At 41.6% G+C, this 14,893-nt stretch overlaps 1 protein-coding gene across 6 annotated transcripts in view; it reads right to left on the bottom strand.

Annotated features, from left to right (window-relative positions):
* Positions 1–14,893, bottom strand: part of DPP4 (dipeptidyl peptidase 4) — a 77,191-nt gene that overhangs the window by 5,334 nt on the left and 56,964 nt on the right. For all 6 annotated transcript variants that reach the window (XM_027129857.1, XM_027129826.1, XM_027129868.1 and 3 more), the window contains 4 exons: positions 14,192–14,386; positions 11,722–11,776; positions 10,993–11,092; positions 8,205–8,269 (listed from right to left, as the gene is read on the bottom strand). In XM_027129857.1, the coding sequence (XP_026985658.1) occupies positions 8,205–8,269; positions 10,993–11,092; positions 11,722–11,776; positions 14,192–14,386 (415 nt within the window). The remainder of the gene's footprint in view (positions 1–8,204; positions 8,270–10,992; positions 11,093–11,721; positions 11,777–14,191; positions 14,387–14,893) is intronic.

Genomic DNA, 14,893 nt, shown 5'->3' with positions numbered 1-14,893 from the left:
GAAGAAAGAAATTGTTACTGAACTGTTCTGGGATTTGCAGTACACAAACACACTGGGTGTTCTTTGCCCCCTGCGTTCTCATGCCTTCTTAGAGTGAATTCATTGGAAGAGAGCTGGCTCGCACAGACCTTCGAGACTTGTGAGGCGTTTTGGACTGTGTGGTTGATGTAGAGCCTAATGAAGCAACAGAACCCTGAGCGATGTCCTGCCCTGGAGAGAGGAAAGGGTCAAAATCAATCTCCCAAAAGGCCAGTGCAGGATTCAAAGCTGGCGACAGCAGAGGCTGGGGCTGAGCCACCAACGGTGAACGTTGCCAGTCTGAGCCCCAGACCCAGCGCCCTCATCCGGGTCCTCCTGCACCATCCTTTCTGCGGCTACACGGCTGTCTCCTCCACCTTGTTTCTCCCCACAAGAAACCCAGCTCTTCGCGTGCCAAAGATAGTCAACTTTAGCACCTAGACGTGGCCCAAATATCCAGCTGTGTCACCTCCCTTCCCCTCCAAAAGCCTCTCGGGCCTTCCTTGCGTGGCAGAGTGCACAGCCAAAGCTGCTCCACGACCTCCCTGAGCCATGAGACTGAGAAATGTCGCTGAAACATAGAGTAATAGTTAGGAGACATATAAATACGCAGGACAGTTAGCAAGGAATGTGATAACTACTGGAGTTTGGACCAAAACAGTTTCTGGCTGCCTTTTTTTTCTTAAATGGAGTGAATACAGGCTGAAAGAAGACAATTTTTATAAACAAGTAAAACCCTGAGCCTAAGATAAATGTTGTGATGTACACACTGTAGCTGTGATGAACTAGACATGGTGAGAAATGCAACATACTGAGAAAAAGACGAAAACTGTGATAAAAGTGTCATGATGCAAATTGTTTTACATTAACAATATTACACTACAAAGAAAGAAAGACAAATACTTTAATGCAGCAAGGGAAAAATAAAACAAAAGCTTCCCCTGCAACCACAAGATAAGTGTGTCATTTCCAATGCACACGTCCCCCTGCTCGCTGGGAGTTGCGTCAAGAGGGACCTCGCAGTGCACAGGAGCCAGGCAGCCTCAGGCACGCACCCATCTCAGGGCTCGCAGGCTCCTGAGAACATTCTGCCCTCCTAGAAAGATGCAGCTGTGTCACCTTGCCTCTGGAACCACCGATCATTCCCTACTAGACTGAACATCCTGGCTTCTCAATCGAGAGAGACTCTTGACAGTCCGGCACACTTTAACCCATGAAAGACAGCCAAAGTCAGTGAAAGAAATGCATGCACTACGTTAAGGGAGAATTAATGACCAGAAATAATTCAATTGTGCTATTTCAACCCACCAAAACAGGATAATCCCCATTTGCCTATCGATGGAAACAGAAATAAAAAAGGAAATGGATGACTAAGTTAGAAGCCGAATAGTCTGTCACCAGCTCCTAAAAAGGAAGTTTAGAGTGATAAATGGGCAAGGATGCAATGGTGGTGCAGTTGGCACTCTCCCGAGGCTAGAAACTTCCGGAGAGCCCCGCTGCCAGCAACAGCCTGGCAAAGTGAAGTGGGAAGGATGGGTCCAGTGGCAGCGCTGATCCACGGCATCTCTGCGAGGAGCTTTTCCTTCAAGCCCCAAGAAGAACCATCTGTAGCTGCTCATTGGATCGTGCTGGTTCCTCAGTTACCTTCCAGCAAATAAATCTTTGTATTTTTGAAATAAAAGAGAGAGCTGATAAGAGTGGGGAAGGACTGTGAGAAACAGAAGGTCTGACAATTTCTAAGCTACCCCTTGCGCCATCCAGGAACCATACGGACAATTTGCTTCCTGAGAATAATGGTGGCAGCCTCCATGTTTTTGTAAGCTTATTTCATGGCAGGCATAGGTGTCTCGTTTAATCCTTTCAATAATCCCATGAGGTAGCTCTGATTCTCCCCATTACTCAGATGAGGAAACAGAGGTTCAGAGAGGTTTAGTAGCCTCTCCAGCTAATAGGTGGTGGAAACAGAATTTTAGCACAGGTCAAACTCAAAAGTCCGTGCCTCTTAACGTCATATTCTAGTGTCCCTTCACTTCGCAGCCAAACAACGCATTGTCATTTCCAAGCTCTGGTAGAGAAAGCAAACAGCCACAGGTGTAATGGACACCCTATTACTTCAGTGAGACAGTACCCCGAGTGTACGGACTCACTCTGTGCATTCTTCCACTTGTGACCGAAGCCTCGTAAGTAATATTAAGTGAGGCTGTTTGGGGAAGCACCATTAATGCCACAACAGAGGCCACAGGAAATGTTTAAGGAAAAATTAATTCAACCCACCCCATCAGATGTTTTACTTGTCCGTATCCATCAAACAACTGTACAGGTGAGATGCCAAGGAAAGAGCTCCCATCCGCCTACAGGGGGCCCTACCTCAGGCCTCACCCAGCAACACTGGCTTCTTTAAAGATCACACAGCAGTCAACATTTTATCAGCACTCAACAAACAAGTTAAGGTTTGGCTTAAATCTGAAGGTCTCTCTCCCTTTGGCATATTCTAGGATAATAGAACAAATGTCAAATCAGTACAAGATGGCATATTTACAAAATTGCACCCTGTTTTGCATAACCTAACGATGCAGCAGTTCTTAAGGATTGAACATTTCAAATCTGCTAGCAGAAGACTGCCAAATCTATGACTGTTTCATACACTTGCCAAAAGCCTATCAAATTCTGAGCAAAATGCAAAATAAATCTCCTCTACAAGTTAAATCAGTCCCTTCTGTGTGTTCCAGGCTGCCCTCTTCTCCTGGCAACGAGGCTCAGGACTTGGGCCCTGTTTCTCTTGCCCTTGATCTGACGCTGCTCTCTGGAAGTCCATTCCCTCCCTGGTCTCCCATCCTGCCTTATTAGCCACCACGTGGCCTGCTCCTCCCACATCCCTGCTCTGTGTCATCCCTCGGTTCACCCAACCTGCTTCACAGACCCCCAGAAAACCAGCTCTGCTTGCTGCCACTCGTGTGTCTACTGTGCTCCCCTGCCTTGTCGGTCCCTCTGGCAGCCTGTGGAGAGCACCTACGCTATTCCGCTGCATCTCCCAGAAGTCTTCCTTAACTGGCTCCAGATAAGTGCCCTCTCCCTTTCCTACCCCTCAGTAGCTACATCTTATATAACTTTTTGTGCCTCCGTTTCTGGGTCAATAAAATGGAGATAATTAGAGCACTTATCTCAGAGAATCTGAGGGAGAACTGAACCTAATAACCCATGGAAAGAGCTTAGAACAGTGTCTGGCCATAGAAGCAACCACTTACTAAGTGAATTAAAAAAATGAATGAAATAAATGAAACCAGATCCCCCCCCTGGTTGAGAGGAGTTGGGGGAGGTGAAACCCTAACTTCTCAGCCACTTCCCTTCCCTCCCTACATGCTCAGAAGGCACAGAATTCCTGGGGCTCCAGAGTCACAATTTGGAACTACTAGTCTTTTCCATACATACTGGGCACTTTGTCATGTTCAAGTTCATGCTTTATTACTACTCTCTTTTGTTTTTTTAAAAAATTTATTTATTATTATTAATTTTTTGGCTGTGTTCGGTCTTCGTTTCTGTGCGAGGGCTTTCTCTAGTTGCGGCAAGTGGGGGCCACTCTTCATCGCGGTGTGCGGGCCTCTCACTGTTGTGGCCTCTCTTGCGGAGCACAGGCTCCAGACGCGCAGGCTCAGTAGTTGTGGCTCACGGGCCCAGTTGCTCCGCGGCATGTGGGATCTTCCCAGAGCAGGGCTCGAACCCATGTCCCCTGCATTGGCAGGCAGATTCTCAACCACTGCGCCACCAGGGAAACCCTATTACTACTCTTTTATTTCTCTTCAAAAATTTTGCCTGTATGTTTTGTCTCACCAACAAGGTAATCAACTTCTGAACAACTAAAACACCAGGCACCTTGAATGGGTGAATGAAAGCCTACCAGGTGTTAATACTTTTTTTACAGGTTTGACTAAAAGACCTGTGATTGACCATAGAGAGACCATTCATCAATGTTAGTCAGGAACCCACTCCTCAAGGTGGGACCACGGTTGCTATCTGCTTATCGCTATTGGGGGTGAGGGTTGTCTCATTGTCCATCTGATTCTTTTGCTCAAATCTGTCGCCATTTCTGTCGGCTGTGGACTGAGACTCATGGCACTGAGTCTGCTTATACTGCTTATTAGCTACACTGTCATCCCTCCACCCTGCCTGCCTACTTAGAGCTTCTGGGACCAGCTTCTCAGAGTTTCAGGGAGATGAACAGCTTCCTTCCTCTTTGAGTCCCTGGTATCCTTTAAACGTGCTCCTGCCCTGCCACTCGGCAGTGGGTAGGTGACTATCTACAAACAGGGTCGTATGGAATCACTGTTTGTGTCATTGCATTGTGTCCAAGCCTTAGTCCCAGGGTCTCCTAACTTATATGGCAGCTTTGTGAGAATAAGAAAAGGCACTCCCTCCGGTTGGATGCGGCCCCAGAGGTGCACGCCTTAGAGAACGAAGCATAGACTAGCTTCCAGCAGTGCACAAGCTGAACAACTATACATGACATCCCTGCCTGTTCCATTTGCATATATAAATGGTTCCTTCAACTTCCTTTCCTAAATGGTAAGTAGGACCTTTATTTCACAAAATGTGCTTCTCTTGGTGTGCTTGTCTAAATTCTTTCAAATCTGGGTCATCAATGACTTAAAAATGAATCCTCTCCTCATTTGAATTTTATTAAAAATTACGTTCTCTTCCAAAGGCTGTAATTCTGGCTACTGATAATGATTCTATAGCTGAAAAGGTGTACAACGATCACAGGACCTTGCTTATTACACACTTCGATCATTCCTATTCTGGATGTGCTGAAGAAAGTCAATAGTCTAGACTACCTGGGACTCATTTTCAAACTATTTCCTCCTGACCTACGGAAATGCACAGAGCAGCGAAAGCCAGTAAGGAATTGTCTCCTTTGTCTTTTCCAAGAGGGCAGAAGGAGGGAGGGAGAGAAGGAGAGAGAACGGGAGGAAATAAAAACAACCTGGGAAAGAGAAGTAAAAGAAGACAGGGGTCCAGAGGGGCAGCTGGGGCCTTGGAGGAAAATAGAATCTTTGAATGTGTTCCTGCCAGAGACAAAAGCACAGGCTCATTTAAAAAACAAAGGAAGGCAGCTTTCTTCTAAAGCCTGCTGTGCACCAAATATAGGTACTTAGATTCAGTTCTCCACTTTGAGGATGCAACTTACAGGGCAGAAACAATACAGTGAACGCATTTGCCTTACTTTCTCCTACCCACCTTAACTGTCGCCCACCCAAATAATTCCTCTGAGTAACACATTGGGAACCTTTAGCTCTCTGGTACTGGCAGTTTTAATGTGTCCATTGCCAGCAATGAATTTTGTGCCAAAAAAACCCGACTTCTGGCGTGGAAGGATTAAACAGTCCCCGGGTGCCATCTGTGCAGTGAAGTGAGACAGTGACTTTGTGCTCCCAGCGTTCGTGTATTGCCATCGGTAGGAGGAAGAGACTTCTATTTACATGACTACCTCAGGCAGAGACCATCTAAGGGGAGAGATGAAGATGGCCACCGCAGTGGTGGGTAGAGCTGGAGAAGAGGGGGATGGGTGTGGGAAGGAAAAGCCTATGGGAAAATCTGGAGAAAGATACAGGTTGACATGGCAGATTAAAACGAATTATCCTCTAGGGGGAGGGCTGGTTGCAGAGGAAACACCCTGTTGGCTGATGTCCTTGAAGTGCAGTAGGGTAGGTGCTACGGACTTCCTTGGATGTCAAGGTTTAGACTTGACCCTGTACTTCTAGGTTCAAAGGCTTTCAAAATGGAATTTTTAAAATGAACTTTTGACTCATCATCCACCAGGTTCTAGAGTCAGGATGAGGGTCCCGGGCAGTACACCTCTGATGTTTTTGGGAGTTTTTAGTACTTTAGGATATTTGAGAACACCCTTTAGCCATGCCCCAAATATGGCTCACCACAGGAGGGATCCTGTTCGGGTCACTGGCAAGAAAATTCCAGCCGTAAAATGAGAGAAATGATGGAGACATATAATTTTTATAACAATGTTTCCCTTCAAAAAGTTTTAAAATTAACTCAAAAAAGGTTTTAAGATTTCTATTTCACACTGGGTGATCCAAAGAATACAATGTTGAGCAAAGCCTTGAATGACTAATAATACTGCAGAGGAGAAAAAGGAGTACAAACTAACAATGGGTCCAAGATGGATAAATTGAGGATGAAAGATATACAAGGGGGGGCTTCCCTGGTGGCGCAGTGGTTGAGGGTCCGCCTGCCGATGCAGGGGACACGGGTTCGTGCCCCGGTCCGGGAGGATCCCACATGCCACGGAGCGGCTGGGGCCGTGAGCCACGGCCACTGAGCCTGTGCGTCCGGAGCCTGTGCTCCGCAACGGGAGAGGCCACACAGTGAGAGGCCCGCGTACCGCAAAAAAAAAAAAAAAAAGATATACAAGGAAAATGTCATGGGAGTCAAGAGAGAATGCTAGTCCTCTGGATGAGCAGGACAAGTTTCCTAGTGGATGAAGACAGAGGAGGAATGACATTCCAGGTCGAGGAACAGAGGACAAAGGCACAAAAGGGAAAGGCCCAGAAATATTCAGTGAACATTCCAGGTAGACTGGGCCATTCTAAGAAAGGTGTTGAACACCTGGGTAAAGAATGAGGGCTGGACTAGTTGAGTGCACAGGAAAAGTCCATGAAAGTGTTACGGGTGAGGCTTAACCTCACACCTCTGTGTGGTACAGGCTGGAGTGTAGAAAGATAAGCTAAGGGGGGACCCATGGGGTTACTGTTGTAGAAGGAGGTAGTCATGTGACAGCAGCAATGTGGTTATGGAGCAGGGAAAGGATGTCTAAAGCAGCTTATTGGATGTGGAGGAGAAAGAATGGGAAAAACTGAGTCCAAAGTATCAGGTGGGACACTCAGCAGAAATAAGGACAACCTGATTACGGGACTGCTTTGTAGTGGAAGATGATTGGTACGTCACACTTTACAGGTCGTTACTTTTCTATCTTGACTGAAAAACAGAGATGAAAACACGCACACACCCAGGCACAAACACACGCATACACCTCCCCGCCCCTCCCCCACAAGCCTTGCTAAATAAAACTGAAAGGAAGAGGTAAAACTAAACTGTCTGTACATATCTCGCAAAATTAGACATTTTATTTGCATTTTCTTGTGCTTTGATCAAATGGCTTCAGAACCAACAATAATGATGACATCTTACAAAAATGTACAAATATGGCTCAGAGCGATGTATGAATAGGAGGCCCAGGCATTGAGAGCTGTGGCGCAGATGAGGAGAAATTGTGGTCTTAAATTGTATGGGTTATTGTTTTTTTTTTTTTATCCTGGGAGGAGTTTTGAATATCCTGCGGAGAATGTAAACATCAGATGATTGACCTTGTCATCTGTAAGTTTCAGGGTTTTCAATTTACATGACAGAATCAGGAAAGTTGTGTTTTTTTCTGGTTGGGGGGCAATGTGTTGGAAGGATCCCTAGTACTTTGGCTGACACTTCCAGCTGCAGCAGGCTGCCACCAAAGAGAGGACCCTGGCTTTGCGGTGGCACCCACACTAGCACACGGGGGCCGCCAATGATGGCTACACACAGACCATATTTCAGATGCTGTAGCCCATCTGCACAGCAACCTGCCCACTGACTCTTCCATCAGGCAACCAGCCCGTGGATGCTATTCAGTAATTTGGGTTCAAGGGCTTTTCAGAGTATTACCCTCCTGTACCTACACCTCACCTGCTTTACTCAAATCTTGTGTGAAAAAAACTGTACATATTTGGCTATGAATAAGAAAATTATAGGCTTGTCCATACAACTTAATTATGATAATACCATGAGAAATTTTAATATGTAGTTAAAGGTTTAGAGAGTCTTCTGGGCTCTAAAGGAATACGTTGAATTTGACATGTTTTCTGAACTGAAATTTTTATAATTAAAGTAATTATCTGGTGTTGCTTTGTATTTCCAAATGAACGCATATTGTGACCTATATAGCGTACGATAAGGGCTGTAATTATGCAGAATATAGTACGGGAAGCTATTGGAGTATCTCTAAACCACCTGTGTTATTTCTTTTTAACAAGAATTTCATTGGAAATAAAAAAATATATATTTTCTGGAATAGATCCACTTAAAAATGTTCTTATACCACTTATAAATAGGTTATAAAATGGATCTAGTTCACCATCTCTTACCCTGTAATGGTCAAGGTTGTCTTCTGGAATTGGAAGACCCATGTAACGTTCTGTGTACACTGAGTCTGTGATGGAGAAAAGAAAAAAACTTAATTCATACAATAAAAACTTTTTTCCCTTTTTGGGAGGTTACTTTATATGCTTTCATATTCTTTACTTGTGCAAAGGTCTATAGTGTTACCCTCAGAATATCTCCTCCAGATGATCTCTACTTGGCTTTTTAAAGCAGCCAGACTCCTGCCTTTCCATACTCAGCCCTATAGTCCATTCCCTTTAGCCCTTCCTGTGAGGGCAGAGGGAGACCAAACCAGGTGATCTAAAACCCAATCAACAACCCACCTGCAGAAAAGTCAAATGGGAAGTGCTAAGTGATAAGGACTCTACCTTATCTTCTGACCCTCTCAAAGATCTTGATTAGCAAGTCAGGTAATGTCTCAATTGTCTTGAATTTCTTGGTCCTGACATCAGTCAGTATATGCTCTACTTTAGGATACTCTCTTTCCTACTGGAAACTCCTCATAATTTTCAATTACTAGTTGCTTACTTAAATCATATATTGTTTCTGGTGGGGGGGGGGACACAGATCAAAAGGAAAGAAATCAGTTATCATTTATTTGCTGTAAAACCCTATAACGTCTCAGCTACTCCATCATAATGCAAGTTAAACATCTGTTTTCTCTCATTTTGTGGAGAGGCCTCAATTCTGATGTTATAACTATTGAGTATTGAGAAACAGACTACATTAGTATCTGTGCTGAAGTGACATAAGCTGTTTTATCTATAGATATGGCAGAAAAACATATGCATTGTTGGTTTGGTTATTTAAACATATTTTTGACCTAATTTAAAAAAATTAAATCATGTATCAAATGTATGTGTGTGTGTATATATATATGTGTGTGTGTGTGTGTGTGTGTGTGTGTGTGTGTGTGTATTTCCTAAAATATCAGTGAGAAAATTTACTGTGGCTGAATTCCAATATAACTTTAAAAATCTGAAATAACTGTTTTTGAAACATGACCAGGTTACAGTAAATAAATAAGTATAAAATATTTCCATTGTGCTACATAGGTTAATGGCTTGAATTTCACTATAATTGTACCGGTATTTCAATATTGATTTAATTAATTATTTAGAAAAATATATCATCAAAATAACAAGCTTAAACAACATCCTAACCTTTTGTGAATGACTGGAATTGGAGATTAAAAACTACATTGATAACTAATGTTAGTTGTTCCATGTGTATTGCTCATGCTTTTCCTATGGAAATCAAAATATTTTCCTCCAAAATGAGTAACAGCAATATTTTATCATTTTGATTAAAGTGAATACAGACTACAAGCAATTTTACATATCTAGAGGACACTAATATATAAAATATAGTATCTTAAAGTACACTTTTAAAGTATAAGATTTTCCTAAAATGCTCATCTTTTAACATTTAAATATGAATAACTTAGGTTATACATTTAACGGAGGGGGTGGGGGAATAGCTTTTAAGGGCAAAATAAAAATTTCCCCAAACAGCTACAATTCTTCTTGTCCTAGAACATAATACCCCTTTCTTATTATGCTAACCAGGTTTACATGTGTAAGAAGGTCTCAAATTTTAAAAATACTATTTAAAAAATGCTTAGTGTTGTGGTTGTAAACTTTTAGAAGTACGTCTTGCAATACCACTTATGTACTCCTTCAATTTGATTTTTGAGTAATATTGTTCAAATTTGCACATATATAAGAATTCTAGAAAGTTCCCAAGTGTTAGGTTGGTCCATATATGTTTAATAACATTCTCTTCTTACCATTATGTAGTTCCAGACTCACAAACGTTGTTTCTATTTTATTGACCACCAGAGGTCTCCAAAAACAAGCCTTCCAATAGAACAATTAATATTAAGCAGGAAAGAATTACCTGAAAGCAAATCTATTGTGAGGATCAATCCTAACTATGTTCTCCAGTTTTTTTTGGAACTAAAAGACGGTGTTGTCTCTTTTATACACTGGCTTCTCTTGACTTGGAGAGGCTTTAAAGAAGAGTTTTCCACAGGACTGGTACTGCGATATATTAGGACATTAAATATTTAATGAGCATATTCATTATGAATGATTCTATCCTTATACTGAATAAAGGACTTGGGATGGGGTAGGAAAAGATACAGGAAAATAATTCACCTTCTCACCACCTCTGGCTCTTCCCCCCTACCTAGTGTTTCACTGCTTACCTGCTCTCACTTGGGAATTATACCTTACATGTGTATGATAGAACAATACTTTCTCAGCAGTGAACAGGATATTCTAGAGTGGCTTTCACCTACTCAGAGACAGTGCAAACAAAACCCCCAGGAATTCCCCTGCCCTAGTCTCTTCTTTCCACCCAAAGTCCTACTTATATTTGACTTTTACCTGAAGGGAAAGAGATACATACTTCTCTTATTGTTCTAATATGCGAAGCTTCAAAATCAAGTTAGAATAAAAAGAAGGAAGGGTTTATCTCAAGAACTGTAGCATTGGGGATGTTTTAAAATGTGGAAAACTGAATTTGTTGATAAGACATTTAGAAAACAAAACTGGTTGGTAACTAAACGTGTAGATAGCATTTACTACCGTCTAACATTTCACAATGGCAGAATAAGTGAGACTGTTTCATTTCAGGTATCCATAAAGTACTTCTAAGATGAATCCGTTTATTTACTGTAGAAACACTGAAACTCAAAAAGGAATGGTTTTGTCATTGGAATGTGAAGGTTCACACTCAGTAACTCTGTACCTGTAAGTGCTCACTTACCATAGTACTCCCACTTTGACACGGGCGCCACGGCTATTCCACACTTGAACACGCCACTTCCTGCTCCCAGGACCATTGAGGTTACATACCCTCCATATGACTAAGAAATGGAAACAGTTATTTTTATGGAGGTAAAGGAATTAAGGACATATGGTAAGCAAGTCGCAGTTTCCACATTTCTCACATCTTTATATACTGTGCCTCTTTTGAGATAGAAAGCATGGTAGAGAAGGTTTAAATTTGCCTTAGTTGGGTAGTAGCTAAAGACTACACTTTCAGAGCCCTGGTCCCTCTTCTTGGCAGGTGTAAGGGGGAAAGTATTGAAAATTTGCTGGGTAGTACTAATTGAAGACAAAAAACGAACCAAAACCAAAACCAAAATAAAACCTCCCAAAACCAAAAAAGCAATAAACACTAAATCTTTACTGACTTGGACTCATGAGAAAAAGTCTCCCTCCTTCCCTCTCTCCTTCCATCCTTCTTTTCCTTTATCCTTCTTTCTCTCCTTTATTCTTTTTCTCCCTTCCTCACCTCCCTATCCCATTGTAATAAACAAAAGCGTAAGCCTGGGGGGACTCATCGCCCAGAAATCTAAGACATTGGACCTTCTTAGATTGAAATGATTGACATGATTTTCACCTCCAAATATGTACAAACAACAGTAAATGATCCTGCTCTGGGTTATATTCACTAAGGAAGGTGTACAGATTCATCAGCCAAACTACTCACCCAGCCCCAAATTGCAATCCGTTTGTCATCCACAAATCCCATTTTTGAAAATTGTCTAAAATACATGGAACAAGTCCACGAATTAGTATCACACTGTGTATAGAAAACTAAGATAACTGCACAAATGTGAGAAACCCTGCCATTTGTTCTCTATTTCATTCTATCAGGAACAAAGATTCATTGCTGCCAGCAATCACATAAACACCTGAGATTGATGTCTATCATTTTTAACTTGAGCCAGATGAACAAGGTTTACTTGTGTTGGAGTCCATAAAAAAATGTGTGTGTGTGTGTGTGTGTGTGTGTGTGTGTGTGTGTGTGTGTTTCACAGAAAACAAATCCTGGCTGTTTTTTTCACAGCTTTATATAAAAACTTGCAGCCCAGATGCACTTTTCTTTACATAATTGAATTTAAATCTCTCCAGATGTTTTACAGCTGTCCCTGCAATGGAGAAGTATAGAGGTGTGTAGAACATCTGGGTAGGGCTTAGAAATGTCTCTGGGCCCCCTACCTGAGAACTTAAACATCATTCTCTAAATACATCCCTTCTTATGATGGGTGTTGATTAGTTAGCTCAGCACTATTAAATAAGAAGCAATTTTTCCTTGATGGATTAAGAAGTCTTTTTGTCATTAAATTGTGTTCAGGATTGGAATCCAGGTAAAGAAAGGAGAAAAAGGTTCTTTGCGTCTATTTCTTTTTCTTTTTTTTTTTTTTTTTGCGTCTATTTCTTAATCTTAGCCTTACATCAAAAGGTAATTTGTTTACTTTAAAAAAAACTCTAGCAAATGGGGCCCTTAACTTTGCAGCGTCAAGGGAGGAAGGGGACCCTTGCATTGACTTATATGTGACTTTAAAAAGCTTTGTTTTCAATTGATGATATATGTCTTAGACTGCCCTGAGTTAAGCAATATTAGAAAAAAATCAATGTAAATAGTTTTCAACTCATTATCCTCTCCACGCAAACCTTTTAAACTTAGAACACATATGTACAGAAACGTGCACCAAATCATGCCTGTACAAGCTGGTAAACCTTACAGAGTGAGCATACCTTGAACCAAAATACAGGGCATTACTATCACCCAGAAGCCTCTGTGTCATTTCTCTCTTTGAAAAAAGAAAAAAAGAAATGTCTTCCTTTTATTGGATTCCATAAAAATTTCACCTGCATTTGTACCAATATAAACTGGGCCGTGCAGGATATACACTTTTGTTCCTGGCTTCTTTCACTCAACAGTCTGCGAGATTCATCTGTGTTGTTGTGTATAGTTCCTTTTAGTTGCTGAAAAGCAGCTACTCATTACTTTTTAAATGGAGTTGTAGATTGTGGATAACACAATTCTATCATTTTAGACTTGAGAAGACCTGGAAATCATGCCCTCTCTCACAGAGGACCAATCTGAATAAATAAAAATGTGTTTGTAAAATATCAAAGCCTCACTCCTGAACCAATTTATCCTCTCTCTTATCTAACCTTTTTTTTTTTTTTTACTTTCAAGGATAATAGCTAATCATTAACTTTGATGTAACAGACTTAGGGATACTTAATACATTGTCATCTTCTCTCCTCTTTGGTTGTTCCTCTTTTTAAAGGCATTTTCCTCCGTCCATTTAATCATTCACAATTTTTCTCCATTTCCTAGCTTATGGTTTCACAACATTATTTAAAATCACGAATTTACTTTGCTTTCCAGACATCTATGCAGTTGGTTATAGAAACTCAAAGACTACATTTCCCATTTGCCAGTTGAATGCAATTGAATGTAAGTTGGAGGGAGACCTAGTTTCAAATCCTGACCAGTCTTGGCAAATTACCTAACCTAAGAGCCTCCATTTCTTTACCTGAAGTGTAAGGTATGAACAACCATCTCTCAGGGTTGCTGTGCAGCTTCAATGAGAATGCAGGTAAAACACTGCATGTTACATGTGCATTCCAGGGTAACCATCATTCATGACTAAAACCTTTCTTAAGCCATATCACATCTATTTATAGTCTCATAACTGATGTCATTCATCCTTAACAAAGCCCTTATAATTGTGAGCGACAATGGTCGTGTTCCACAATTTTCCCAAATTGAGGGAGTAACCCTCACTCAGCAGAATGTGGGAGTCACTCCTAGGACTTCATAGCTCTCACCCTCCTCCAAGGTAAATGTACACCAAACTCCTCTACTTATCCTTGACTACAGGGTTGGCTTGCTTGTTTAGTTAGATGTTTACTCCGGGGTACATTTATTCCTCGGTTTGTCCATGTGTTTGATGAATTCTGAGTCCCAATTCCTAGAAGGTGGTAGCACATAGGTCAACTCTCTTTCTAAGTCTAAACATAATCTCTTCACTAAAAATCCAGCCCAAGAATGAAAGATTCATCCCAGGACACTTTAAATTCTTTACACTTCACAACTTTAAAATATAAATGGAGGGAGAAAGAAATCAAATGACGTTTGAATTCATCTCCTAGTCACTCACCTGGTTGCTTCAATTTGATCTTCAACTTCAAATGTTCCCAGTCTTCTGTTGACTGCGTGCATGATCTTATCTCCTTGGTAACCACTTCCTCTGCCATCAAAGCTAGCTACTATAATGTTTTCTGTGCTTGCAAGGTAAGTAGCCCAGTTGAGTCTGAAGACAGCATCTGCTTTTTGACTACAGGGGCCTGCATATCTGTGAAAAATCCCAAACTGTTAGCCTTTATGGTTTTCCTGAATCAAATGAGGAGTGCTTGCATTTCTATCCCCTGTGGACAGGAAGTGTACATCTTCCTGTTCATGAGCCTGAAATCGTGCCAGCCACCGGGGGTGTCCACAATGGGTCCTCTAAAACTTGGCAACATGACTATAATGGCTGTGTGTTTCCTCCAAAGAGGCCCATCAGTTTTATCTTTGAAAACTGTTATCAAACACAGACTTCACAGGCCAACGGTTTCTAAGTCGTATATATCTTGGAGATCAAAGAAGTAAATATTCTAATAATTGGTATAGGGGAGCTGTGTTATGAGAAAACAATGAGGATGACAATAAATACAGCTTTGAATATATCTTTCTGACTGAGCTTACAAACATTCCTAGACTACAAGTTTCCTTGGTTGGAACTTCCTTAAGGACTTTGACTGCTGTGGGATATGCGCCGCATGTGCCTCAGTGCCCAGGACGGTGCTGCTCACTAAGGCTC

The sequence above is a fragment of the Aethalodelphis obliquidens genome, unplaced genomic scaffold (genome assembly GCF_003676395.1).
Source record: "Aethalodelphis obliquidens isolate GAN/ISIS:26980383/991018 unplaced genomic scaffold, ASM367639v1 scaffold2, whole genome shotgun sequence".
Classification (NCBI taxonomy): domain Eukaryota; kingdom Metazoa; phylum Chordata; class Mammalia; order Artiodactyla; family Delphinidae; genus Aethalodelphis; species Aethalodelphis obliquidens.
Note: the sequence above shows the minus strand (reverse complement) of the source record. Positions and strands in the feature narration are given on the sequence as shown.